Source organism: Mercenaria mercenaria, chromosome 10 (assembly GCF_021730395.1).
Source record: "Mercenaria mercenaria strain notata chromosome 10, MADL_Memer_1, whole genome shotgun sequence".
NCBI classification, from domain to species: domain Eukaryota; kingdom Metazoa; phylum Mollusca; class Bivalvia; order Venerida; family Veneridae; genus Mercenaria; species Mercenaria mercenaria.
Genome location: NC_069370.1, coordinates 81747412 through 81775052, shown reverse-complemented (window position 1 = coordinate 81775052; position 27641 = coordinate 81747412). Strand labels below are relative to the sequence as shown.

Here is a 27641-nt window from a genome sequence, read left to right as displayed (position 1 = left end):
TATTTCTGCATTATTAAACCATAAAGCATCAGATCGAAGACAGGTTCATGATTTGTTTTCAGAAGAAAGAATATACAAACACATTTAGTTTGTCGTAAACGTCGTCGTAAATCGTCACGTTAGCTTCCGGTTGGACATGCGCACATACAAATATGAAGGTAACCTACCTCCTTAAGCAAGAATAAGTCTGACGAGCCATTAAAGCATGGACTATACGTAGCATGTTATTTGGGTTGATTTTATCTTAAAACCTGTCCTTTTTCAATACCAAAAAAGCACCTCAGAACGCTAAGAATGCACCAGATGGATCTATTGTTTTCAAAATGTTCCGGTGGGGTGGGGAGGGGGATGATGGGGACATGACCACGGACCCTCCTAGTTGTTCTACTACAAATATTTTGCACCCCTTACACCAAATCCTGTATCCGCCCGGAGATTTGTGAATGCCTAATTATTTTTTTTAATTAAAACATAAAGAAGGAACTAAAACATACAATATTACTTATTCTTGCAAACCAGACGGGGATTTCCGGTATCTTTACCGGTGCTGGAAAAGTCTATCTTACACCCCGGGGCGGTGTAAGATGACTCTCGTGATGTAAATGACGTATAAGAACTACATATATGTAAAAGATTTGTGTAGTAATTTATATTCTATTTAAAAAAACGGAATAAAAATTCAATACCTTGACAGTTCCTATTGGTTCCTGATAGTATATTTCTCGATTCAAATCACGTTATTTTATCAAAAATTCATAATGTTACGCTGCAACTGGTTAAACAAAATCGGAACTAAACATTGTTGTTTGTTTTGAAACGTCATGACATCTTTCCTGTTTACGGACGTTGGTTTCCCGCGCTTTGTTTAAATACACTGCCATAAGAAATAGTTCTAAAAAAGAAAGCTGTTCAATTGATTTTATTTTTATTATTATTTCTTGAAACCGGTATGCAAGAAAAAGATTCTACCGCTGGTTATAGGTGCAGATGGAAATATCCGGCTCTTGGATAACTGTTTAGGCGGTTACTCGGCAGAGAGACTCGTTACCGCATAAACAATTACCCTCGAGGCCGGATATTCCTATACCTACAACCAATGAAAGAATCTTATAATATCGAAGTTCAAAAGTTGCTGAAGGCAATGGAAAGTGATTTAAGCACACAACTGATAAAACCAGATACTGTTTTGTGCTTTTATCATGTCTCTGCATCATGAGTCCGGTTTGTTCTTCGATTGTTCTATGTCTTGTCATAAAAAGTTATTTTAATGTTAACATTTGACATAGACAATTTTTAATTGAATGTCGAATGATTGATGTGCTACATGTACCTACATACAGAATATAGAACTTTCTCTCTTGTCTGACCGCCTCTGTTTTCGGGTGGTTAGAACCGCTGACTTAAAATCACTCGTAAGTACTCACTGATTAAGGGCATGGGTTCAGACCTTGCTACCGACCAGGTCTCTTTATGTAAGAAAGATGGCAGCTTGAGTACTAGTACTTGATCTTTCCAGGAACGATTGTTGGGACTGCCCACCTGACATAACTGAAATAGTGTTTAAAATGGCGAAAAACCCATCAAATCAAATTAAGTCCCTCGGTTGTCTTTCCTCATATATATGATATGTAACAGGAGCTTCCGCATTCACCATTTTAATAGCTAGTTCCTCGTTTCAACTTTACACACGTACCCGGTTAGTTATACACTTGTACCTTATTTAGTCTTTACACTAACTCCCCGTTTTGTTGAAACACACAATTCCACATTTCGTCTATACACAAACACCCGGTTTGTTACACATTCACCTCAGTTGGTTTAAACACAAAATTCCCCGCTCTGAATGTGAAAAATCTCATTGCTAAACAATTGAAGATAGCTTTAATCTAAAGCCTCGGATAATTTTAAGATCATTAGAATAAGAGTTGATAGAAATATGATAACTGTAGCTACAGTAATAAAGAAGTTCCCAGTTGGTAGGTTTGTAGCTTACATCCCCGATTGGTTGCGTTTACATGTATGTGTGTGTATGTATGTGTTCTTTATGTTTTTGTAAAGCACTTTTGAACGTACATATTTTTTATGAAAAGGGTGCTATATAAGTTACTAATAAGCTTTGATAACGTGACAGTTGAGTCCAATAAGTCCAGGGGTGTTCAAAGATAATCCGTCATAGATCCATTGTAAAGCAAATATTGGATTTACCTGTATTGGAAAATTAACAGTGTCGATGTACTGATGTCAACTGCCACATTATCAAAGTTTATTAGTAGGTATAATAATAATAATAATAATAATAATAATAATAATAATAATAACAGGAACCAGCAGTAGTGTTGAACGCACTAAAATCCCGCTGGAAACAGTATTAGGTTTTCTTCTATTCCTAATATTGCGGACGTAGACGTATCGTGGACGCAGTGATCGAGAGGGCTAAGATGCTTTCCTACGGAGGTGAAGGCCCCTGGTTCGAATCCTGGCTACTCCCATTGCAGTGTGTCCTTGGGCAAGGCACTTTATCATGATTGCCTTAGTTGACTCAGCTGTAAATGGGTAGCAGCAAATTGCTGGGGATAAGGTATAATTGGTTTTAATTGTTCTTAAAATAGGGTCGCTCAAAAGCTCTACAGAGCTTATGTTAATTGTGTCACAAAGCGACGTTAAATAATATACACAAATGACCTGCACCCTGCACCCCCACCCACCCCCGCGTTTCATTTTCAGTCAGTATGTTCACTGGTGACTGTTTTCTGTGCCGAAACAAAATGTAGTGTCACTAAAAGATGGCCTTAACAAACTACAGGAATAAGAGACAAAGTGGCAAACAAACTTCATGTACTTGGACTCAGTGTTGTAATATACCTGACCATTTAGGATTATGGAGTTCATTTAACATTTTTAGCGCCATGGAGAATGACAGGTTGAGAGGTTTGCACTTTTAATCAACGCTATATCCCAACCCCCTCCACACACCCACACATAAGTGTAGGGGGCATAAAAATGGGCAAGCTAAAACAAATCTGACATGAAAGTCCTAATAATATGTGAATACCAGCTTTATATTGATGATGGATACCAAGTTCCTTCGTAATTCTAACAAACATGAAAGTCCCAACAGTACACTCATGTCCGCTTCATGCTGATGGTGTATACCACATTTCGTTTGCACTGGATGGAATTTGAGTTAATAAGGCAAAGGGTAGATTCAAATATGGCTAAGTCCAAAATGGAGCATGTCTTAAATAATAAAAACCGGACAAGAAAGTACAGAAAATTTGCACATTTCCACATCATGTTGATGGTGTATTCCAAGTTTCATTTGGAGTGGATGAAAACTGTAGGTGGTGTTCAGTACAAAACGTGTGGCGGATGGACGGATGGAATGACAGACGGACGGACAAATGGAGGGCAAGGACCAACATTGGAATTCTGCCTCCGGTAAATCAGTTCCTAACTACGGCACTGACCTCTGCCTACAATTGTTTTCCACCCAGCACATGAAACTCTATACGGTTTAGGTATAAACTTTCTTATTGCATTTTCAACGACTGTTATTGCCTATTTACGGATAAAATAGTTTGCAATTTCTGCTTTATGATATGAAATAAAATCATATTACATTTCCGTCTATAAGCAGTTCATATCGTCGCCTAAATTGTTTTGATTAGCCCATTCTTTATTACTCCCACATAGAATAAAAACGGAACTTGATAGAACAAGTAGCTGCGTTTTGGAATAGGGAAATCATATCCCGGGTGTATGACCAAAGATGTTGTTTTAGAGGTTTTATGTTTAAAGGTGAAGATCTTATGAGAGTCAAGGTCATTTATATATAGGTTAGTTTGTAGACATTGTCACAATGGTTGTTGAATGTATGAACTGTATCGGGTCATTACGGTGGGCTGTCAGGCGAAACGGCGAAATCAGGTGAACTAAAGTATTGTTTTTGAGGTTTCAAATTTAAAAATAATGGTCAAGGTCATCTATGTATTAACTAAATTGGGTCATTTATGCGTGCATTAGGACAATGAATTCTTGTTTTCTTATTTTCCAATTCGAAGGTGAATGTCATATGAGGTAAAAGGTCAGTTATATCAGGTAAGTTTGTAGGTCTTGCCACAAGGATTGTTGAGGGTGAGTTTGGACAAAATCGGGTCATTAATGAGAGCTGTAGGTGAAACGGTAAAATCTTGTTCGTACAGACGGACACGGATAGTTCAATCGATATATGAAACAAAAAAGCAGCACTTCCTGATAGGCAGGTAATTGTACCTCATTTTCTTAGTTAAAGTGTCATTCTGAATGTCTTTTAAAAGCAGTTACATGCAGTTTTATTTCATTGTGGATGTATACATAACCATTTTGGCAAGCACGCTTTCTTTTTCTACAATGGGTATTACCATGTACGACAGCTTTAAAAGTTTGCATGCAAAGAACAAAATGCATTTACCATCTAGTACGAATTGGTATAGGTCTGCCATGAAATGTAAACAGGAATTACCTTACAAAAACATGAATATGCCGTTTTAACTGGCAATAAAATGAGGCATTATCTGACCAGCCGGGAAATTCCGCTTGATTCCCTATTTAGTAGTTTTACACATTTTATGGAATAACATAATATTTCGTTATTGCATTTCGCTGCGAAAAAAAGTCTGCTTTTATGTTAGATATTACATTTTCTTTCGTAAACACGAAATGACATTTAGACTAATAATAATAATAATAATAATAATAATAACAATAAAACAATATTAAAGATAAGCCGGTGCTTTGTACTCCAGTCCCTGGGGACCTCCCGTGTCAGAAAGTGTCAGAAAAATTAGGGTGGACTTGCCGCATCATGGTACGTTTTTAGAAATCCAAGATGGCGTCCAAGATGGCCGCCAAATTTATGAAAAAGCACTATTTATCATTTCTTAGTCAGAGTTTAACAGAAATTCGGATAGTTTTTAATCTTGATGTTCACAAAATGTAGCAAACACATTTTGCCACTCATTTAAGTCATTTTCTCTCAATGATTTGTACATTTATTGAAAAAATTGAAAAATGTTCCTCAAAAGAATGCAAAAAAAGACTAAAAAATTGATGCTGCTGTATATTTTCACTGCTCATATTTATAGTTTCGGTCATATTTACAATTTTGTAGTTTAAAGTGTAAAATATTTAGTTCTATTTACACTGATATCATTTTTATGGTATAAGGATGCGGCTGACTCTTGGTCTATTATCATTTTAGTGGGTGGGGTAAATAGAAAGTAATCCCAGATTTGCTTTAATTATTGATTTTAATATTAACTTTCCTCAATGTTTCTCAAAAATGTATGGTATTTATATTATGTTTGCCTTGACCTGATGCAAGTTTAATCTTAACATATATATCTTTGCTTTGAAATTTGACCATGTATCATCGTTGCCATGGTAACAGCTTGAAGACAATAAGAGAAAAGGTTTAAATATATGTGCGTGAAATTAGCCAGAGCAGCCAGAGTAGCCAGAGTTCAGCCAGAGTTTAGCCAGAGTAGCCAGAGTTCAGCCAGAGTACAGCCAGAGTTTCGCCAAAGTAGCCAGAGAAGTAAGAACTCTGGTTACTCTGGCTAGCAAGAGTAGCCAGAGTTCAGCCAGAGAAGTCGTAACTCTGTTTACTCTGGCTGGCCAGAGTAGCCAGAGTTCAGCCAGAGAAGACATAACTCTGGCTGGCCAGAGTAGCCAGAGTTCAGCCAGAGTAGCCAGAACTCTGGTTACTTTGGCTGGCCAGAGCAGCCAGAGTTTCTAGGATTTTAACATGTTTTTGCTACTCTGGTTAGCCAGAGTAACCAGAGTAACCAGGTCCCATGTTCACAAAAGTTTTTTTCAGTCTTAGCTGAATTTGATTATGAAATCTAATAATTGAGCCGTGCCATGAGAAACAAACATAGTGGCTTTGAGACCAGCATGGATCCAGACCAGCCTGCGCATCTGCGCAGTCTGGTCAGGATCCATGCTGGTCGCTTTTAAAGCGTATTGGACTTGGAGAAACTGTTAGCGAACAGCACGGATGCGTAGGCTGGTCTGGATCCATTCTGGTCTCCAACCCACTATGTTGGTTTTCTCATGGCGCGACTCATATGTCATTTCTATCTAAATAGCATGTTTAAAACTGAATTTCAAGTTAATAACTATTTTCAAATGGCTATTTAGAGTAGCCAGATTAGCCAGAACTCTGGTCACTATGGCTGGCCAGAGTAGCCTGAGTTCAGCCAGAGTTTAGCCAGAATAGCCAGAGTTCAGCCAGAGTAGCCAGAAATCTGGTTACTCTGGCTGGCCAGAGTAGCCGAGTAACCAGGATGGCAATTGCTCTGGCTACTTTAGCTAGCCAGAACAGCCAGAACATCCGAGATGTCCATTGGTTCTAGCTACCCTGGCTAGAGAAAATACTGTAATACCTATTGCGACATGACCCTTTTGTTACTCCCAGGTTTGATTTTTTAGTGTTTTATATGTATCAAGTGTATCATCGTACCATCGTGCATCGCGGTGTAGTATTAAGTAAAAAGTCACGACTGTCCAAACGGAACGCCGTACATAACAGTGTGAAAATGGTGAAAAGTCAATTTGTCAATTTACATTACTGAACAAAATTGATTGGAAAGACTAAGTCAGATTAAATGATATTTTTTAATAATTTCTATTATATATTGAATGACCCTCATACACTATAAGTAGATGTGTTTGGGTGTCGAAGCGTTTTTTTGTGTGCATGTGCAGAAAAGGAAACGGATTATGACGTAATCGATTGCGCAACTTAATCCTATTAATAAGCGGATTATAACTTAAGTCGGTTTGATTGCGCAACTTAATCCTATTAAGAAGCGGATTGTAAGCGGATTATCACTTAAGTCGGTTTGATTGCGCAACTTAATCCCCACTGAGACTTAAGTAGCCATTGAAGCGCAAATTAAAGCTGATTACTAAGTAAACAATTGGCAAACAAATTCTAAATATTTGGTCAAAACATTATTGAACAATCATTGGATTAAATCATAAAGTTTAATAATTAGAATTGTGTATCCCAGGTAATAAAGGGGGGCTAGCTAATCACTTAAGTCGGTTTGATTCCGCAACTTAATCCCCATTGAGACTTAAGTAGCCATTGAAGCGCAAATTAAAGCTGATTACTAAGTAAACAATTGGCAAACAAATTCTAAATATTTGATCAAAACATTATTGAACAATCATATTGGATTAAATCATAAAGTTTAAAAAAGTTTAATAATTAGAATTGTGTATCCCAGGTAACAAAGGGGGGTTAGTTAATCACTTAAGTCGGTTTGATTGCGCAACTTAATCCCCACTGAGACTTAAGTAGCCATTGAAGCGCAAATTAAAGCTGACTACTAAGTAAACAATTGGCAAACAAATTCTAAATATTTGATCAAAACATTATTGAACAATCATATTGGATTAAATTATCAAGTTTAATAATTAGAATTGTGTATCACAGGTAACAAAGGGGGCTAGCTAATACGTGTAGTGATTAAATGAATGGACTACTGACTGATCGATTGTTCAAACTGACTGCAGACAGGCCGCTACTAGTTGTATAATTATATATTAAATACATTTTGCGACGATCAGAAAACATAGATTCGGCAACAGCGGAGTTTAATAAAGGTTTAGAAGTAGCTCAGCAAAGGATCGTCTGCATGCTAGAGTTTTCATTGCAAATACATTACGCCAAAGCGATCGCCAACAAGTCCAGGCTGCAAGTACAATCACCTATCGCAGCGCGATCATTCTTGCATCGTGCCAAGTCACGTGGGCAAACTCGATCACTACTTCTGGGATGTTCTGGGAATACAAGACGAAGAGCGTGTAATCGAGAGCTGGTATAACTCATAGACATGCACAGGGTTCGAACGAGCCGTGCTGGACATGTTCGTGCAAAAAAAAAGATGCAGAGATTACAGGGAGACAACTATGAAAAGCGTTAGCTGGCAGAGAAGTGTATCCCGGATTGCTCAGATGATGCTCAGATTGGGAAAACTGTACCAAATTGGTAAGGTGTTGTAAGACTACACACGCGTATATTCGCTTTGCGCATTTAAGAAGCGGATTATAAGCGGATTATCACTTTAGTCGGTTTGATTGCGCAACTTAATCCCCATGGAGACTTAAGTAGCCATTGAAGCGCAAATTAAAGCTGATTACTTAGTAAACAATTGGCAAACAAATTTGAAATATTTGATCAAAACATTATTGAACAATCATCGGATTAAATGATCAAGTTTAATACTTAGAATTGTGTATCCCAGGTAACAAAGGGGGCTAGCTAATACGTGTAGTGATTAAATGAATGGACTACTGACTGATCGATTGTTCAAATTGACTGCGGACAGGCCGCTACTAGTTGTAATTATATATTAAATATATTTTGCGACGATCAGAAAACATGGAGTCGGCAACAGCGGAGTTTGATAAAGGTTTAGAAGTAGCTCAGCAAAGGGTCGTCTGCATGCTAGAGTTTTCATCACAAATACATTACGCCAAAGCGATCACCAACAAGTCGGAGAAGGTTGGTCGCATTTTGTTTTGCGACACCGCCAAAGTGTTTGTATATTAGAATTTTCTTTACAGTTAAAGTATGCTAAACTTGTAGTTTCCGCTTGGCGGAAGTGTCTCGGGTGCACTGAAGGCTGGCTGTCACAGAGGGACCATATACCTGCTTGAACGTTCACAATAGCGTGGGAGAGTATAATAGCTGTACCAGGAATTTAGATAAGCTGTTCACTTACTTCGACGAAATAATAGACGAAACTGATGATGAAAAGTTAATTTAACGTTTCGGGCATGTATGCGCAAGCGTTATAGATATGTTTCTGTTAAAAGTGAAATGTAAGGACTACCGTGAATCTTAATGTGGATTTCAGAAAAAAACAACACATGTTTCTTTAACGAACTAACTGTTCAAAAGATAATTTAATATGCATAATGACGTCTTTGATAAACATTACGGGCCATGCGGGATGGTGCACTTATATATTATTACCTCAGATTCCACCCGACGTGTCTGCTATTATTGCTTGGTTGCGTTATATGTTTTAAGCTGATATTCTTACAGATTTAATAATTGGTTGATGGGAAATGTTCACAATTAAGAAAATATGACTGTCTCGTTTAAGGTGGAACAAGTGTCATTTGCTTACATTTTAAAAATATCCAATGGCCGTCTTTCACATTTATATTTTCTATTTACTTGAAATATATAAAATCAGCTTCAAATGTATTTAACTTTACTAAAAATACAAATTAAGTTTGTATGTTAACATATTGAGCCACAGACATAATTAAGCCTTTATTTCAGCGGCTGTACACGTTTATTATGTATTTATCTATACATGTATCCAGTGTGTACAAGTTTAAAGCTAATGCATAGTGCTGTTAATACAAACATAAAACTATAGGAAGTAATTGTTCATGTTTTTAAATACGAAATTTTGAGCTGATATACCTTTAAGTATTACCAAGTTAAGACCTTACAGGTTGCTTTTCGAGCCTTTTTACAAAAAAAGTCTGCCTCGGAGGAAACCTATATATATCCCTTTTCTTGATATCACCTGATTTGCCAGTGGCATTTATATGATTGTCTGAAAAACACATTTAGTACAGCGCAACCTAACTAAAACAAAATGTCAAAAACGCATTGAATGTTTCATTTCTAGATCTATTACTTATAGATTTTATGCCTCCCTATAGAAATATTAACAACATCTTTTCATTCAATTTAAGTTTTGATTTCATCATCCAGAGTGCATACATTTTATTAAGCGTTGTATTGTAAAATGCAATACATTCGGATATTAGAAAAAATTTCCGCTATATTGTAGAAGACAAGAACAATATGTAAAACACTGCACGGACTGTTGTTGAAGTAACCTCGTAGCTTTTCTATTTTACAAATTACTATACAGTTACAATAATTTACAAGAGGTAAACTTTGTGAAAGTCAAAAAAGTATTTTCCGAAGACGTCAGATATTGTCTTAAAAAGTAGAACCTGGTCATCCTTTCACTAACAAACACCTTCTCTATGGAAGAATTGGTGGCAAATATTGACATTTATCATGCTGTATACGCTAACCTCAGGGGAAAGCAAACATACTCATGCCAATTCATGCTTTCGGCTTCTTTCGCTAGAAAACTGCAACTAAAAATGAATAATCATACTAAAAATGAAATCTATATAATACCCTTTCAACTTTCACAGCGATTAGCTCCTTCATGGATATCTTTTCGCCCAAAGTTATCATAATACTTTCAAGTTATTTGACAGAATAAATACTAAGCTACATATTTATAATCTAAGAAACGTACGCATTGCTAGCTAAGACGAGGCCGCTGTGTGCGTTAGGCATATCAATTTGTACGTGTGATATTGATTTTATGTTAGAACGCGTGCAACTAAGCTTAAAGATATGCAAATGTAGCTCAGCGCTTAGTTTATTTATCGTTGCTTATCACCGATAAACGAATCCATCCCGCTCAGATAACGAGGCCAGGGCCAAGAACGAAAAACCTATTGTGATCTACTTTTGGACGGCCTGCAATACAAGCTGATCCATTCTTGTGACGTTTTGAATTTGTTTGTTCTTTGTGTCACAGCCTGACATACACATTGTTGATCAGTTTTCAAAACATAGTCATGAAGCTTTCAATACGCGTAACACAGCACAGAGCCGTACAGGTATACGATAATGCCACGATAACGGATCAATTCAGACCGTTGATTATCGATCTTATCTCTCGGATCACAAGCTTAGTTCAAACGTTTTACCTAAAAAACTGTCCGTCATTTACCAGCTTGAATAGGTGCAGTACGTAGAATTTGTATTCAGTCAGTCAGTGTTTAAGTTTAATGACGGTCTATCCGCGCTTTCAGACACAATGAAGCATAAACCATGCCACGTAGAGTATAGACCGAAAATTGTATTCAGTTTACCACGAGTATTATGCATATAGTTTTAGGCTCTAAACGATAACAATCGATCAGTCGTCGTATATCGGGTAACTCTGCGAGAGCGCATAGTTGCGGATGAGAACAATGTGAAGATTTGTTGGGTAAAAGATATTCTGCTGCTAAGGCGTTGTATGAACGGAGTGCGTTCCGTTAATCGCAATTATATGTATATAGTGTTGGGCGCCATGCGACAGCTATCTTGTTGTGGTGGTCCAGATAAAGAAAGGAGTTTCTAGACTTGTAGACAACAACAACAAAAAATGACATTTCACAGACCAATCTACATCTGTTGCAAGGAAATATCGAAACAGACATTTTGCAGCACAATCAGACATAAAACACTGAAGAAAACTAGCCATTTGGATTTTCGATGTGTACTTTTCAAGAATAAATTGTAGAGTGGTGTTCGTTTGCCGTTGCCACTGTACGTAGACCTATGAAAACTAGTTGATCTAGTGTTAGTAACAGTTTAAGGGTCATGTCTTCGTCTATTTATGCAGTTACTGACAAGCGAAAACGTTTAGAAACAAACCCACGCCATATATGTGTTTGAATTTGCAGATCTGTGATTATCTCCGGTTTTGAATAGTATTGCATCCCGGTCTTTCATATTTTTGCTTATGTTGCATAAATTACAATTCCGCCATCAGAATCGTATGGAACCGTGGGACATCGCATATCGTTACAATAACTTATTATTTATTAATCAACCACATGCTAACTGCAAACGATAATGCACAAGGAATGCAAATCTGTTACTGGAATTTTTAATCGCCATGCTACGCGTGTGCGAGCTAATCTATTAGAGATTACGAATTACATTAAGGGATTAAAGGATCTGCGATATAAACAATATCCGTACATCTTCTTTGATAACTTAAAATATGTCTTAATCGTGCTGTAATGAATAAACAATTGTCGACAGTTTTCCCTTTTGCTTGCGATACTGGACATTGTAGTAATGACTGAAAATAGATTAGAAATAAGAGGATGTAAGATATCTTTAGAATTTATAGCCCCTTTTCAGTCAATATCTAGAAACATCTCTTTGTAAAGTAGATGAAAAAAGATAACATCAACAATGCATGATACAACGGAATCGGGTTAAATTGCATTCCGAGGATTAAAAGTTAAACACATACGATGTTCGGCGGCACTTTAGTATCGCCTGGTTCATCATGAAAAATAAGCCAGCAACAGCAAACAATTATCTTCTTCCATATTCACTTCTGTCTTTCAGTTTTATTTGTATATATTCTTATTTTTACTATTATCGGAATAACAACTTTACTTCAGGTTTATGAGTACATCATCAAAACACAGAGATACTTGATAAACGAGGAACATCCTTACCAATGTTTTGTACTGTCCCGTACGACGAATACTCAAAATATTCTGAAAAAGTTGTCCCCCTTTGAAAATGAGTGCCATTTGTAAAGAAATAAAAATAAACAAATATAGATCTACATGTTTCACATGTTGTTCAATTTTCACGTGAAACAACTGTTTTTTTTCTATGATTTGGTGTTGTTTGATTTTTTTCTCATAACGTAAGGCTGAGCGTTCAAGCTGTGGATATTTGTCTTACCGACTGACTCGTAGAAGTGTGATATATACGTTGCACGCGTGAATTTGTTTGTTTACTGACAGCTTCTATAGTACAATGTGACATACAACTACTCGAGTGTCACTCAACTGTTTGATTTTTTATTTAATGAGTGAATTAATTTTTGCAGATGTCATGTCAGGAATGATTTCTCAATACCTGACCCGCATACAAAGGGTATGCCTGCTGTTCATCGACACAATCGCAACGATTCGAAATGGCTGAAAACTCAACAACAGCGTTTACACACCGGCAACAACCACAACAACAACAACCCCAGCTGATCTTATAAAAAGTTGCGTACTCGGCGCAGAAAAACGAAATAAAAATGAAAGCGATGAGTAGTATAAAAATGGTGGGAGCAGAATCCACAATTTTGGAGCCGGATCCACAATTTTAGAGCCAGATCCACAAGAGCCACCCTCCACAATTGAAGTTAAAATGTAGAACGTTAGCAGACTATCATAATGGGGGACTACTACATAGGATATTTTCGTACTATGAGCAATGGTTGTTTCCCTTTGCTTATAGATATATTAACCTGGGGGGTGGAGGGTTTACTCAAGTTGAATTTTCACTTTGATGGGACTCGAACTCGGGTGAATATGAGCACTGAATGATGTCTAGAGCGGGCACCTTTTGCTCTGGGATATTTACCTTGACCAGCACAAGCTATGGAGTCATACTTTATCTTCTGGAGTATGTCCTTAAATAGGACAGTGTGTGTAGTCTTACATTCATTCAATTGAAATCAGTCAGCATGAATACGTCTGAAAAGAGGAGCTATTGAAGAAACTATTACAACGCCAAAAATCCAGCATCTTACAGTGGTGTAGCTAATTGTTTATGCACTGAAGAATGATTATCCTGGCGAATTCAGTCTTCAGTTTATTAAAGACTGGTTAGATAAGCAGGACTCTACTCCCTTCAGAAACAAGTTCCTCATCAAATCAAGAGGGCTCAAGTTCGTGTGAGTCATAAAATGAAATGTGGGATATAGATCTGCTTAGCATGGAGAATTTGTCTAAAGAAAATGATGGCGTGCGCTTTCTACTATTCTGTATTGATGTGTTTTCCAGAAAGCTACGGGTTAAACCTTTAAAAGATAAAACTGCGAAGTCAGTGACAAAAGCGATGAAAGAAATTCTTAGGATGTGAAACCATTAAAAATTCGTTCAGACAAAGGTCTGATTTGTAAATCAGTGGTTTAAAAAAGCTCATGAAAGAGAAGGATATATATTTTTTTTACTACGCAAAATTCACCAAAAGCTACTTCGTTGAACGCAGTCAGAGAAGCATAAAAACCCGGCTGTACAGAATGATGAGACAAAGACGTTCCTATCACTATATAAGTGATCTGAATAAAATAATTAGCCAGCTATAATGACACGCCTCATAGGAGCTTAAACAATTTAACGCCAATCAAGTCAATAAAGAAAATGGAAGCTGATGTGTGGGCTTACATGTACTTGAAAAAATCTGGTGTTCATAAAAGGCGAAGCCAGTATACAGATTAAAACAGGTGATCTAGTGCGTATATCTTTTGCTAAGCATCCATTTCGCAGGGCCTATCAAGAACAGTATACTGCGGAAGTCTTCAAACTAAGCAGAACATTTCTACTACAGGGCATACCCATGTATAAACTGAAGGAACATTTTATCAGAGTGAATTACAGAAAGTGGACTGTGATCCAGACCAGGAATTTAAAATAGAACAAATTCTCAAAACTAGAGGCAAAGGACAGTATAAAACAATACTTTGTAAAATGGAGATATTATCTTAAAAAGTTCAACAGCTGGGTGAAAGCTAATGACCTGCAGTGATTTTTACATACATATTGTATATACAGATTTTGATTACTAAACAGAAGCTCTTTTGTATAGCTTGCGTATTGTATTGTTTGTCTTGTAAATATCTTGTAAATATATTGACATAAACTATATCCAGTCTTGTTATTTTGAATGTTTAAACCATAAAAGGACACTGGCGCGTGCCACCTGTCAAATATGAAAGATAGAATAACACTTTGAAACCTCTTTACCCCGTTTACAAAATATCCTACAAACTACCCGCCTATTTAGTTAATCGCATTGTCGAGTGAATAAGGCCAATTACCCGTAGCAAAACATTAAACCTATATTTAAGTGGGAAAAAAAGATTATCGTCTGTTAAATCTTATCTGTATCATGCTACGTCTGTTTGACTAATGACAAACCGTTTAAGGGAATCGGGTAGTGAAACCATTATCCGTGACAAAATAGTTGTACTATTTCTGACTATAGAAAAAACTCTGAATTAGCAATAAAGACATAATCGACTTTTCCAATAATGTTTTTGTTATCGTTCTCTATTTATACATAAAAATATTATGATAGGTCTTAATCAAAACATTTCTTAATTGGTTATCTACGTAAACTGCTTTTCGCTGCAGCAATACTGAATTAATTTTGCAACTATGTCATATAAATAAATGATAAATACACAAATATGTAGATGCAAATTTCAGTATATATTTGTTAAAATGTATCTCTTAGTCATATTAAAGAAAGTTTTAACTTGTGAAATGTCTTTATTTACATATTTATTAAGAGTTTACTATGTATAAATCAAATTGGCACTTGCGTAAAAATGTACATGTCTAGTACCCGTGCTTGTTTACCAAATATGAGGAGTTATGAACCGTGGATTGTTACTATATTTAATAGGAAGTCCAATATTTGATACTATTATAACTTGACACGATTTCTATATTTGCACTACTGAAAGTACAATATATATTATATATATAATGACCGGGGAAAAAGCGTGTAGACTGCTACATGTAGTATGATGTTACATCGTTGATAAGCTGTAACAAATAATAAGTAAGTAGTAATTTAAAAACACTGTAATATATTACGAAGGATGGATACTTTCCTAAACTGTTTAAACTTTGTTGATATTAACAGGGTTGCAACCTGTTTATACCAAGAGCATTTCAAATAGTTTTAAAATGGAATTCCACAAAATGATATTTTATTGGGAGGGAGGGAGGGTATACTTAAACCAATAACTTACAGTTCCCTATAGAACTAAATAATACATAACATAAATTTAATAATAAACTAGTTTGTAGTTACATGTAAGTGTTAATTGAACAAAATGATGACATCTGTACATGAGTTGTATAACTATCGATGGTAACCTTGGCTGATTTTCAAAACACTGAATCAGTTTTCAGTACCATAGCATGGCTAAGCTACCTAGTAACATGCCTGTTATTTAGTATGTGTCTCCTAAAGGTTTAAATAATAAACAGTTAAAAATGTTAAATCGGTGTACCTAATATATCTCTCTACCTCGATAACGTTCCTCAAGAACGATTCTGAAATTCCCTCCTAACCCGATTGCATCATTTACATAGAGTATGAAGGAAAAAGGTTATCAAGTTCGCTGAAGAGATGAGGTTAACTAGGCACTTCCTCCAGAAATAGGATCATCAAATCTACCCGTTCCTAGCACCATATGAATGCTATCATGGTTTTCCAAAAAAGAAACATGTGGGCGCATTATTTCAAGTCCATTGTAGTAGTGGAACCAATAGTTCCAGTTCTTTTTAGCCCTTTTAGCGTTCACCCCACTTAACCTTGATTGAAAACCATATAATGAGCTCCATATGGCAAAGCTTGTGCCAAATCTGATTCATATCCATTTGCTTCATTAGAAAGACATGTGGAAGAAGACTGCGAATGATAATTTTGTCTACAAAATGGGCACTTATCTAAGCGTTCAAAACATGTTTTACATACATGTCCTCTACAACTACACTTATTTATAAAGTATATTTCTTTTTCTTCTAAACAAACATTGCATTTTTCTGCCCAAAGTTCTTCAAACATATTCATTCTTTAAGTAAAAGCCTGTGTTAAAAATTTGTAAAAAAATGTATAAATCTGAAAATGGCGAATATAATAATGATGACAAAAGATAAATGTTGTTCTAGATTGCTCACATGTGTCAAATTTTCTCTCTTTTTTTAATTTATGGTGTTCTAATAAATAACCTGTTCTAGGTAAAATTGCTGACTAGGTAAAATTAAACTGGATTTAACCAGTTTTAACTGCCTTCATCTTGTTGAAACTAGAATCACTTGGCTTTAAGCCAATTCATAGGCGTGAAAAAAGGTATATAAAGAGTAAGGAGAAATAACTGAGCCACGGCTCAAAACACTTTTTTAAGTGGAACTTGTTAATGCAGGTTAGAATATCTATATTTTTTTTAAACAAAAGCAACTTCTTTAAATTATGGACCAACCTATAAGAGTAAATTTTGGATACAATAAAAGTATAACAGCGAAAAAAATGGACAATATTTAAATATATACATAAACGACAACGTTTTTGAAAACGGAGAACTTATAAAAGAAAAATCTAAATCTTTATGGCTAAAGTGGAGTGAAACACTTAACCTTAGGGGAGCAATTGACACGCTGGAACGACAAATTGTGATAACTGAAGAGGTAAGTGTTTTTTTTCTCCAATACATTTCTTTTCTTTTTACAAAGCTTAATCAGTTAAAAACAACTTTTTATGCTTAATAAAAGTTTTGTTTTACTTATAGTATTTTTTTTTCCATATGTAATCTTGTTATCTTAACAAACATGTGGCAGTGAATAATTTGAGCAATTATTTTAAAAGGGAATCACATTGAAGAAAGACGTTGAAGTCAACGAAACTGCTACAACCAACTCTACTGTTGCTTATTCTACAATCAACACCAGTGCTGCTTTCAAAGAAGGGAAAACTGGTAATAAAAACACAACATATTCCAGATATAAACCATACTGAAAAACTCAAAAACAGTTTTAAAATTAATCAGAAGTGACTTTCATTTGAAATGTGACTGTTGTGAAGGTTCTATTAAGGAGTTGTACTGTTTATTGAAAAATACCTTCTGTATGAACCTACGGACGTTTGACTTAGAAAAGAAAACAAAATAATATTAAGACAATTACATATTGATTGGAAAAAAAAAGAAAAAAAAAACACAACTGGAATAACATCTTTTTTTGAAAACATGACACAAGCGCAACTTGACGAGAAACGAATCAAGCTAGTAAATGATGATTTTGAGAACATAGTTTTTGATTGTAGTAAGAAGAACATTACTTGCGTTTTAAATCAAAAGGTATCATTAATATTAAAACGTGGGAGACAGAGTTCTGTTGTCATTATTGAAAAGGGTACCAAACGCGTTGTTTTACCAATAGAACTGTTCAATTTCATATGCGATTCAAAAATTAGCATTTCTTACTTGTTATCTTTTTTAGAACAGAATGAAAAGATCAAATGTTAAAAACACATTTTGCATTGTTTGTGAAGTGAGTGAAAGCAAAAAGCGAGGCAAACGTTTGAAATAGGCCTAAAAAAACTTTTTATTTCTAGTTTTTACAGCTCTTAAAATATGACTGCATGGACTTCATATTCTTATTTCAATGTGAAACTTTCATGAGAAAGCAATGAATGTTTCAGATAGTGTCGCTCTTACACGTGCTTGTTGTAAGAATTACATATATTATGACGATAGGCTATCTACCTTTTTAACATGGCCCAAACAGATATCACCGTCTAAAGAAGATTTAGCATATGCTGGATTATTTTACACGGGACAAAGTGACTTGGTGAAATGTTTTATGTGTGGACTTGAATTATGCCAGTGGAACTGTACTGATACTGCGTTAAAAGAGCATAGAAAATGGTCACGTGACTGTGTTTACTTAAAAATGATTGGACAATCTTCTTCAACTAAGGACCTGTTTGATGAAACATCTTTTTCAAATACTATTGGGTGTAAACAGTCATCTCAAGGCTTTAGTTTTAATCAACGAAATCATACGTAAACTAGATAAAGTTGAGAAATTAAAAAAAAAGAAGTAAAATCATGGAAAGGAATGGTGTGAGTTTACTGGACTCTTATTTTAACGTACTTTATGCACAGGAAATTTTAAAAAATGCGTCCATCGTAATTAAAAGAAAATGTGTTGGATGTCAAGAGGGACTGTTGTCACAAAGGAATCACTCTTGCCTATCAAGAAGGAAAACAGAGTTGTTGGACTTATATTTTGATGAAATACTAAAATTAATTGACGAGGAGGACCTCATTTATCGTTGGTATCGCAATGTGATATGTTTGGACGTTTCACCAGAACTCATAGCAATGTATCAATTGAAACTTAAATGTAAAGACTGGCGTGCAGTTGAACTAAGGACTCCTTCTTTTAAACGTAAAATGATGCGTATGACAAGTGATATCTCCAATTTAGAAAATAAATTTTAGGTAAAGGATACTACCAAAAAAGTGTGTTCATATTATTTGAGTTATTTCATAGGCTCATTTATGAGGCCTATATTGTTTTGTATATGTTATTCATAGGCTCATTTATAGGACCTACAATCTTTTATATATGTTATTCATAGGACCTGTATTGTACTATTTAGATCTTTTCTATATAATAACAAGACTGTTTAATATATCATATGTATCATTACAACAGTGTATGTGGGAAAAAAAGGAATGTGACTATTGTGTGTATCTTCATATCTATATGGAATTTAAAAAAAATTATAAAGGTATTTTATTTGTTACTTTTCTATTTATAACAACGTAGTTTATATCTTAGGTTTTCATTTGCTAATGAGTAGTTGACTGATGATGAGTATGGAAAGCTTAATAAAATTTGAAACCCCTTCAACGTGTCTTGTTGTGGGCCCCTCTGGAGCTGGCAAAACTTCCTTCGTTTTTGAAATTTTTAAAAATGCTAATGGAGTTTTTAAAGAACCACCAGTGATGATTTATTATGCTATGGCGTTTACCAGCTATGTATGATCAAATGAAAGAAGCTATTTCAAATATAGAATTTTATGAAGGATTGCCCACAATTGAAATGCTTCAAACTGGTCAGATTTACACCAGGTCAAAACAAAATGCTTTTACTAGATGATCTTCTAAGCAAAGGAGTTAAAAGTGTGGATGTTGTTGACATATTTTGTCAATATAGTCACCATCTAGGATATACCTGTTGGTTTTTGTGTCAAAACCTATATAATGGTACAAAGGAATTTCGTACAATAAGCTTAAACACACACTATTTCATTCTGTTTAAAAACCAAAGGGATGAATTACAATACAAACATTAGCTCGTCAGCTTGGACAGGCCCCAGTAATAATGAGTGCCTATAGAAAAGCATTGCTCTAAAAAATATGGATATCTTGTCATTGATATCAGTCCACATTCTGATGTGGAATATAAACTGCGTACACACATCTTTCCCCATCAGTTAATGTTAATATATCTTCCCGAGAGGCAGACATGAATGTGATTAAGAAAAAGCACGGAGATTTCTTGAAATTTCTACTATCATCAACGCATAAGCAGCGCATGGTTGTATTAACCACGATAGAGCCCTCTCAGATTAAGGCAATTGTTCAAATTGTGTATAATGTGATGATGGGTAATAGACCTATATCACCAAGTATCATAAAAAGCTAGAGAAGCATAAGACGATCATTCGTCGATTTGTACGAAAAGGAGTAACACTCCGAGCAAAGAAGCGTATTTTGAAAAAACACTTTGATATTATAAAACGTTTCATTGAAGTTATCAAAAACGAATTATAAATAAGGTGTATTAAGTCATGGCCAAAGAATTTTTGCTGATACCTAAAGTGAAGTATGAGTCACTACTCAAGCAAATAAAAGAGAAAACACAGGATGATCAAACAGGTGGTGAAAGGCAGTTGGATAGTATATCAGATCTAAAAAGTCCAGAAACAAGCAAGGAAAATACCCCCAAAATGGAAGAAGATTTACCTACTTCTGCAAAGGAAGGGGATAAAACTAAGGAGGATGTAAAAACAGTAGAAACAAAGTTATTCGTGGAGAAACCGCTATCAAAAATGCCTTTCAACGGCGAAATTAAAAGGAAAAATAAATCGTACAAATCTAGAAAGCTGAAGTGGATAAATTATTCGATTTAAAAAAGAAATGTAAGCACAGTTTTGATAACATTTTTTTTTTTGGTAAGAATTAAAACTGGTTTTTAAAATACTGTAGCTGGGGTCCAAGTAAAGTGTGTGATTGAGTGAGCTGTATTTATTTTTATACATAACACTTTTATACTTTTTTTAATATCAATAAAATGAAAATAATGCACATTATGTTTCTCATTTCCTTTCCTAGATTAAACAAGGGGGAAGCAATGAAAAGACAAAACAGGACAGGCGATGATGATAGTGAGGATGATTTTGAAAGCCAGAAAGACAAAAAGAAAATACGCTCCAGCAATACTGACAATGAGGATTGTACAAGTGATAATAAAAATGAAAAACAAAACTGTTTCACTTGTAAAGTTTGTAATAAACGTTTCACATTACTCAAAAATTTATGCAGACATGAAATTTCACACAGATCTGTGGTGAAGTGTGAGCAATGTGGTGGCTCATTTTCAAGACAAGATAGTCTACAACGTCACAAGCGCACACATCATAATGAGAACAGACGAGATAATAATAAGGAGAGACGTGAAATGTAACATTTGTGATAAAGTGTTTAACAAATTTTATAATTTAAAACGACAAATGCGCACTGTGCATAAACAAGATTCAAATAAAGGTCAAAAACATTTGTTTACTTGTAGATACTGTGAGAGTGAATTTGGGGAGTATTCTGCATTGTTTGCTCATGTCATGGAAAATCATCCACTCAATCAAAGTGGGGGTTAGAGATAGGGGAATAGAAAAGTCTTTAATAGATCTGCTTCACCCAGTCTGAAAGCAATCAGCTGCTGAGAATCAAAATAAAAAATCAGTCTGAAAATGCATCACCTCAGTCTGAAAGCAAATCAACTGCTGAGACTCAAAATACAAATCAGTCTGAAATGATGAAAACATAGAATTGTCTAATGAAAACAAAGATAATCAAGACTCATTAATACAGACAATGAGCGAGATGAGAGTGCTTTACAAAATTCAGTGCAAAATAGAATTATCCTTCCCAGGAGCGGGGGGTGGTGAAAGATATGATTTGTTAACATTTTTTGCAAATGTGAGGTCCAGAATTCTCACCTACCTTCAGTCTAGAATACGAAGTATGGGAGGCATTAAATGGAACTTATGCGTTCAGGTTGAAATGGAACGAACTGATAATGGGGGAGATAGCAGTGTGAGCACCCCCTTTTTCAGAAGTAGAACTTATATGTCACTGACTTTGGATGGTTTAAACGAACATGATTTAAATGAAGCATTACAGAAAATGTATGCCAGCTTGGAGAAATATATGCGAGATGGCTCTGGCTGGTTTCTCAGAAAAGTGCTAAAACTTGAGATTCACACCATCAAGTATCGACCGTTATCAGGCTCAAGTTATCTACCTTTACCTAGGACGTTGCTTTACAACTCAAGTTTGCTTAATATTGAAAATGAGGATGAGAAGTGTTTCCTGTGGTGCATTTTAGCTTCTTTACATCCCTCAGAAAGGAATGCTGTAAAAGTTGAAACTTATTGTCCCTTTACAAATGAACTGAACATGAGTGGTATACAGTATCCAGTATCTTTAGCACAAATCGATAGATTTGAAAAACAAAACGAACATATTTCAGTAAACGTATTCACTTTTGAAGAAAATGAAATTGTTCCATTGAAAATCACATCAAATCCACGTAGATTACATCATGTGAATTTGCTATGGATCAAATATGGTCAAGTCTCTCATTACGTTCTCATAAGAGACTTGAATACTTTTCTTTTTAGAAGCAAGTCACATAACCAAAGAATGTTTTTCTGCCCATACTGTTTGCATGGTTTTGTACGTAATGAGTTTCTGCAAAAGCATATCACATACTGTAGTACAAATGAAGCTCAAAAGGTGGAACTACCTGCAGTCGGTGACAGTGCTATACTGGAATTTAAGGACTTTGAAAAAGAACTTAAAGTTTCATTCACGATTTATGCAGATTTTGAAACTTTAAATAGACGGGTTTCAACATGTCTTCCAGAACCTACACACTCGAGCACCACGTCTACCACAAAACTTGAAGTTTGCGGTTTCGCGTACAAGGTAGTTTGTGCGGACAATAGATATACTAAACCAACGGTGGTGTATAGGGGGAGTGATGCATCACAAAAATTTATTACAAGCTTGCTGCGAGAGCAAAAAGAAATTGAAAATATTCTCTCTAATATAGAACCAATGATCATTACGAGTGACGATTTTGAGGAAATAAGTCGCGCTTCGCAGTGTTGTTTATGTCAAAAGGACTTCATCTCCATATGAAAAAAGTGCACTCCACTATAGTAAGACATCATGATCATTTAACGGGAGACTTTATTGGAATGGCTCACAACCAATGCATTGAATGCAAGCAGGCGAAACATACGTGCGTCATTTTTCACAACTTGAAGAAGTTTGATGCGCACATCATCTGTCAAAGTATTGGTGAGTTTAAGGGTGAAAATCTAAAATGTATTGCTCAAAGTACAGAAAACTATGTGAGTTTTTCCCTAGGTAACTTGAGATTCATTGACAGCTTACAGTTTCTACCCTCTTCATTGCAAAGTTTGGTGGAAAATTTAAAGTGTGATGGACAGGATGCCTTTGAACACCTTATTGAGGAATTCCCAAATTCTGATGATGTCAAGTTGCTATTACGAAAAGGGGTGTATCCGTATGATTATATGGATCGTGAAAGTAAATTTGATGAACATTGTTTACCACCAGCAGAAGCATTTTATAACGCTTTAACCAAACAACATATATCTGAGCAGGATTACAAGCACGCCTGTGATGTGTTTGCCCATTTTGAAATGACAAGCATGGGGTCTTATCACGACCTTTACTTGAAATGTGATGTAATACTTCTGTGTTGCGTATTTGAAACGTTTAGAAGTATGTGTATGGAGCAATATGGTTTGGATCCATGCCATTTTTATACCAGTCCCGGCTTAAGTTGGGCTAGTTGTTTGAAGATGACGGGTGTGCAACTAGAGCTGATGACGGACATAGATCAAGTGCTATTCATTGAAAAAGGCATACGAGGTGGAATATCACAAATTTCGAATAGATATAAACAAGCAAATAATCCACTTCTCTCAGATTATGATAGTGAAAAGAAATTATCACATATTCTATATTTAGATATGTGCAATTTGTATGGATTCGCCATGCAACAACCACTTCCAACATCAGATTTTCAATTTTTAAAGAAACGAGAAATAAATCAATTAGACATTAGGAATATTCCAGCGGATGGGAGAAAGGTTACATATTTGAAGTCAATTTGAGGTATCCCCTGAACTTCATGACAAACACAACGACTATCCACTAGCACCGGAAAGAAAAGTCTATCTCAGATGATATGCTTTCCCCATATGCACAAACTTATGGAAAAAACTGCATAACAAGACAGAAAATGAAGCATTACCACCGAGAGTTAAAGTTGAAAAACTGATTACATCGTTAGAGGATAAAGAGAGTACGTGGTACACTACAGAAATCTTCAGCTTTACCTAGAGCTGGGGTTGGAGATAATGGAAATTCATAGAGTACTTGAATTACGCAATCTGCTTGGATGAGACCATACATTGACTTCAACACTGCACAAAGAAAAAGCTATGTCTGCCTTTGCCAAGAACTTCTACAAGCTCATGAATAACAGCTGTTTTGGCAAGGTTTGTATATTTGTTCGTCTTTTCATTTCTTCGAAAAAAAATAATTTAAGTGTTTAACTAGAATGATTAAAACAATGAGGGATTAGTGCAATGATCTTACCTCAGTAATTTAAAGTTTGTAGCAACATGTAACATTGTGTTTATAATTAGATATTCAAAGAGCGGGTGATAGATATAAAACAGACTTTCGCTAATAAATATTATTTTTTTTATCACACTTAATATATAACTATTGAGCTTCTTATTTATCTTTTTCTCCCCACTATTTTAACAGACGATGGAAAATGTCAGAAAACATAAAAACATTGAGCTCGTGCATAATGAAAGACGTCTTTTGAAACTGAGTTCAAAATCAACCTATAAAACTACAACAATATTCAACGAAGACCTTACAGCCGTTGAACTTTATAGAGTGAGGGTGTTAATGAATAAACCAATCTACAGTGGCATGTGTATATTAGGTAAATAGTTTTTGATATTTTATCGTCTTGAATTACATAATCTAGACACGATTTGGCTCACTTTTCCCCAGTTTAAATAACGTTTACATTTATGTATCATTTTTTTTCTATTTTGCAGACTTGAGTAAATGGGCCATGTATGACTTCTATTACAACAAATTGAAAAACACATTTGGTGAGCAGATGACCATGTGTCTCACTGACACTGATTCTATTTTGTTTTACGTGGAATCATTTGACGTTTACCAGTATATGAAAGAAAATATTCACTTGTTTGATACGTCGGACTACCCACAAAATCATTTCCTATATAGTGAGGAGAATAAGAAAAAAGTGGGTAGTATGAAGGATGAAATGTCTGGAATTCCGATCTCTGCTTTTGTTGGTCTCAGAAGTAAAGTGTACAGTTTTAAGTGTGATAATAACAAAGAAGAGAAAAGAGCAAAAGGAATTGCAAAAGCCACTTTGAAAAGAGACCTTAGATTCACAAACTATAAAGATATCTTGTTTTCAGAAGGTCAGAATGTTGTAACAATAACGTCAATTAGAAATGACAATCACGAGTTGTACTGTAATGAAATGAAAAAAATTGGACTGTCCTCGTTTGATGACAAACGGTATCTGCTTAATGCTACAGACAGTCTTGCTTATGGTCATTATTCTTTGAGACAGTCACAGGTAGAGGAAGAAAGGGCAAGAACTCCTTCAATATTACCAGAAGAAGGAAGTTTATTTATAGACAATTGTAAGGTCACACCTTTGACATACAAATTGGAACATTTGACAAGTACTCCCACATTGCTTGAAGACGAGAGATCTTTTATAGCAGATTGTAGTGTCACACCCGTGACATTTAAATAAAATATCATAAACTGAATGTATGCTAATACAAAATATGTTTATGTAAAAGAATAGATTACACTTTATTCCTATATTAAAAGGATAGAAAATGAATAGTCTTTTTTCTTGTTTTCTTTTCCACAGCTTATGTAAATATGGGATTTAAATAAACAATAAATTAACAAAAAACCATTTAAAATTATATAGTTTTTATTAGAGGTTTACACACTTGATTATACACACAATTATTTTTTGAACAATCTGAATATATGCGTGACATATGATTATATACAAAATAATCATTAAGAGAAAAATTAGTATGGCTAAAAAAGTTGAGTATATTTGTTAATGACATGCCATTGAATTTATTACGAAGATAAAATAAACAATATAGTCCACAAACATTGGAATAATTGCTTTGTATTTGCATGGCATTGTATCTTATACTCGATGCATTGTCCTTTATCCACTTATCAAAATAAGAAGAATTGTAGACTGGACTTTTACCATAAGAATCAAAAAATTCCACTTGTCTATTTATGTCTATATAAAATGCAGACCAATGTGTCCCTTCTCTGCTATGTATATCACTATTAGCTATAAACGCAGTTGGTAATGTAGAAAAGCCTACAGGTAATTGATCAGCGGCATATACACCTAGTACATTTACACTTAGAACAGGATCACAACTAATACAACACTGAAGCTCTGATGTATCCATTGCTTTTTTAAAATGTTTATTCCAATACAATATCTCTCGAAGAGTCCACTTGAAAAAAGGAAGGAATTTCGCTTAAGACCACACAGCTGATAGTGTCTGGAAAATATAAATGAAAACAATATCTATTAATACAAAAATAAATATTCCTTTTTTAACAAATATAGGACAGGGTAATATCTTTATAAAAACATAACTGTTTAAGTATTACACTTAGTAACTTTTTAAAAACCAGCTATTTTTCAATGTGGATAAATAATGTTTTTGATAATTTTCTCACCTGAAAGGGGGCTAGCAAATTGAACATCCAATTTCACAGTACCAGTCTTTGCTAGTGTCAAATACTCCCCGTGATGAGAGAAGTTTGGTTCCAACTGAAAAACGAATAGTGTTACACCAGAGCTAAATCCTTCTCTTGTCAACATATTGCCCTCATCCTCTCTCCATTTCCCCGTAGATGTAAATGCGTTTACATAGGCCCGCACATCCGTCACGCCAGTGGTTGAGTTGAAGTCAAGTTTCAGAGGAGCTCCATTAACTGGTAAACCGTCACAGTATAGACATATGCTTCGAATGTTACAGTTTAGAAAGTTAAAAGGATTCTGTTTATAGTCACCAGACAGAGCTTTTGAATTTACAAAGCCTACAACGACCTTATTAGGTCTTTGACCTGGGAACATGTTCTCATAGTTGAAACTAGAGCTTCCGCTAGGTATGCTTTGAGTACGACATTCTACTCTGTTGAACGGGTATTTTGCATTCTGTGTTTTTAGAATTTCTGCATGACCGTAAATGACAGCAGGATTCACGCGTATTTTCTTGGCTAAAATATAAATGTCCTCTATCTCTATTTTGAAGGCTGGTGATGCTTCATCACTAATTAAACAAAACTCTGGCGAACTTCTGTAGAACTTTAATTTGACGTCCACTTGATTTAACATATAGCGTGACATGGAAAACATATCGTGAAATATTGGCCCTTGAAGATCCAATACTTTCGAAGTGGCTATACGTTTAGCCCTTTCAAAAGACCTTTATTTGCCCGCCAGGATTTGTGACACCATAGGTTCCAGCAGTGTCCATGAAAAAGAGTTGAGACTGAAGCTGGGACTTGGCATCTTGTCCATAATTCAAATCGTTTGAATGTAGGCCCTATAGGATTGTAGTTTGATGTTATTGTGGCCTTATCTGTAAGGTGACTTCAGTGGATGAAAACAGGGCCTGGAGAAATAAATTCACAGGTCCTACTTTTTCAGCCACTAAGGCAGCATTTGCAGCCGTTTTTTACTCTTAACTTACATGCAGCTGTGTGCCTTTC

The 27641-nt window shown here is 35.3% G+C and overlaps 3 protein-coding genes across 3 annotated transcripts; 2 read left to right on the top strand and 1 right to left on the bottom strand.

Moving 5' to 3' along the window:
- The first annotated feature begins 20275 nt into the window (after positions 1-20275).
- Positions 20276-21171, top strand: LOC128546471 (PR domain zinc finger protein 15-like). Its single transcript, XM_053517023.1, has 2 exons — positions 20276-20574; positions 20820-21171. Exons 1-2 carry the CDS (start codon positions 20276-20278, stop codon positions 21169-21171), a joined length of 651 nt encoding a protein of 216 aa, XP_053372998.1.
- A 3076-nt stretch (positions 21172-24247) lies between these two features.
- On the top strand, positions 24248-25704 carry LOC123562085 (uncharacterized). The gene is made up of 3 exons (XM_045354737.2): positions 24248-24304; positions 24579-24765; positions 24884-25704. The coding sequence occupies exons 1-3, from the start codon at positions 24248-24250 to the stop codon at positions 25624-25626; spliced, it is 987 nt and encodes a 328-aa protein (XP_045210672.2). The 3' UTR covers positions 25627-25704.
- An 861-nt stretch (positions 25705-26565) lies between these two features.
- LOC123562086 (uncharacterized protein F54H12.2-like) lies at positions 26566-27285 on the bottom strand. Its single transcript, XM_045354738.2, has one exon. The coding sequence runs from the start codon at positions 27283-27285 to the stop codon at positions 26566-26568; it is 720 nt and encodes a 239-aa protein (XP_045210673.2).
- Between the last annotated feature and the right edge of the window lie 356 nt (positions 27286-27641).

Coding starts and splice junctions, on each gene's coding strand:
- LOC128546471 (XM_053517023.1), top strand. CDS start 20,276: ATGGCCAAAGAATTTTTGCTGATACCTAAAGTGAAGTATGAGTCACTA. Junction 20,575..20,819: donor ATTAAAAGGAAAAATAAATC/GTACAAATCTAG, acceptor TTCCTTTCCTAG/ATTAAACAAGGGGGAAGCAA.
- LOC123562086 (XM_045354738.2), bottom strand. CDS start 27,285: ATGTTTTCCATGTCACGCTATATGTTAAATCAAGTGGACGTCAAATTA.
- LOC123562085 (XM_045354737.2), top strand. CDS start 24,248: ATGTCTGCCTTTGCCAAGAACTTCTACAAGCTCATGAATAACAGCTGT. Junction 24,305..24,578: donor ATAACAGCTGTTTTGGCAAG/GTTTGTATATTT, acceptor CTATTTTAACAG/ACGATGGAAAATGTCAGAAA. Junction 24,766..24,883: donor CAGTGGCATGTGTATATTAG/GTAAATAGTTTT, acceptor TCTATTTTGCAG/ACTTGAGTAAATGGGCCATG.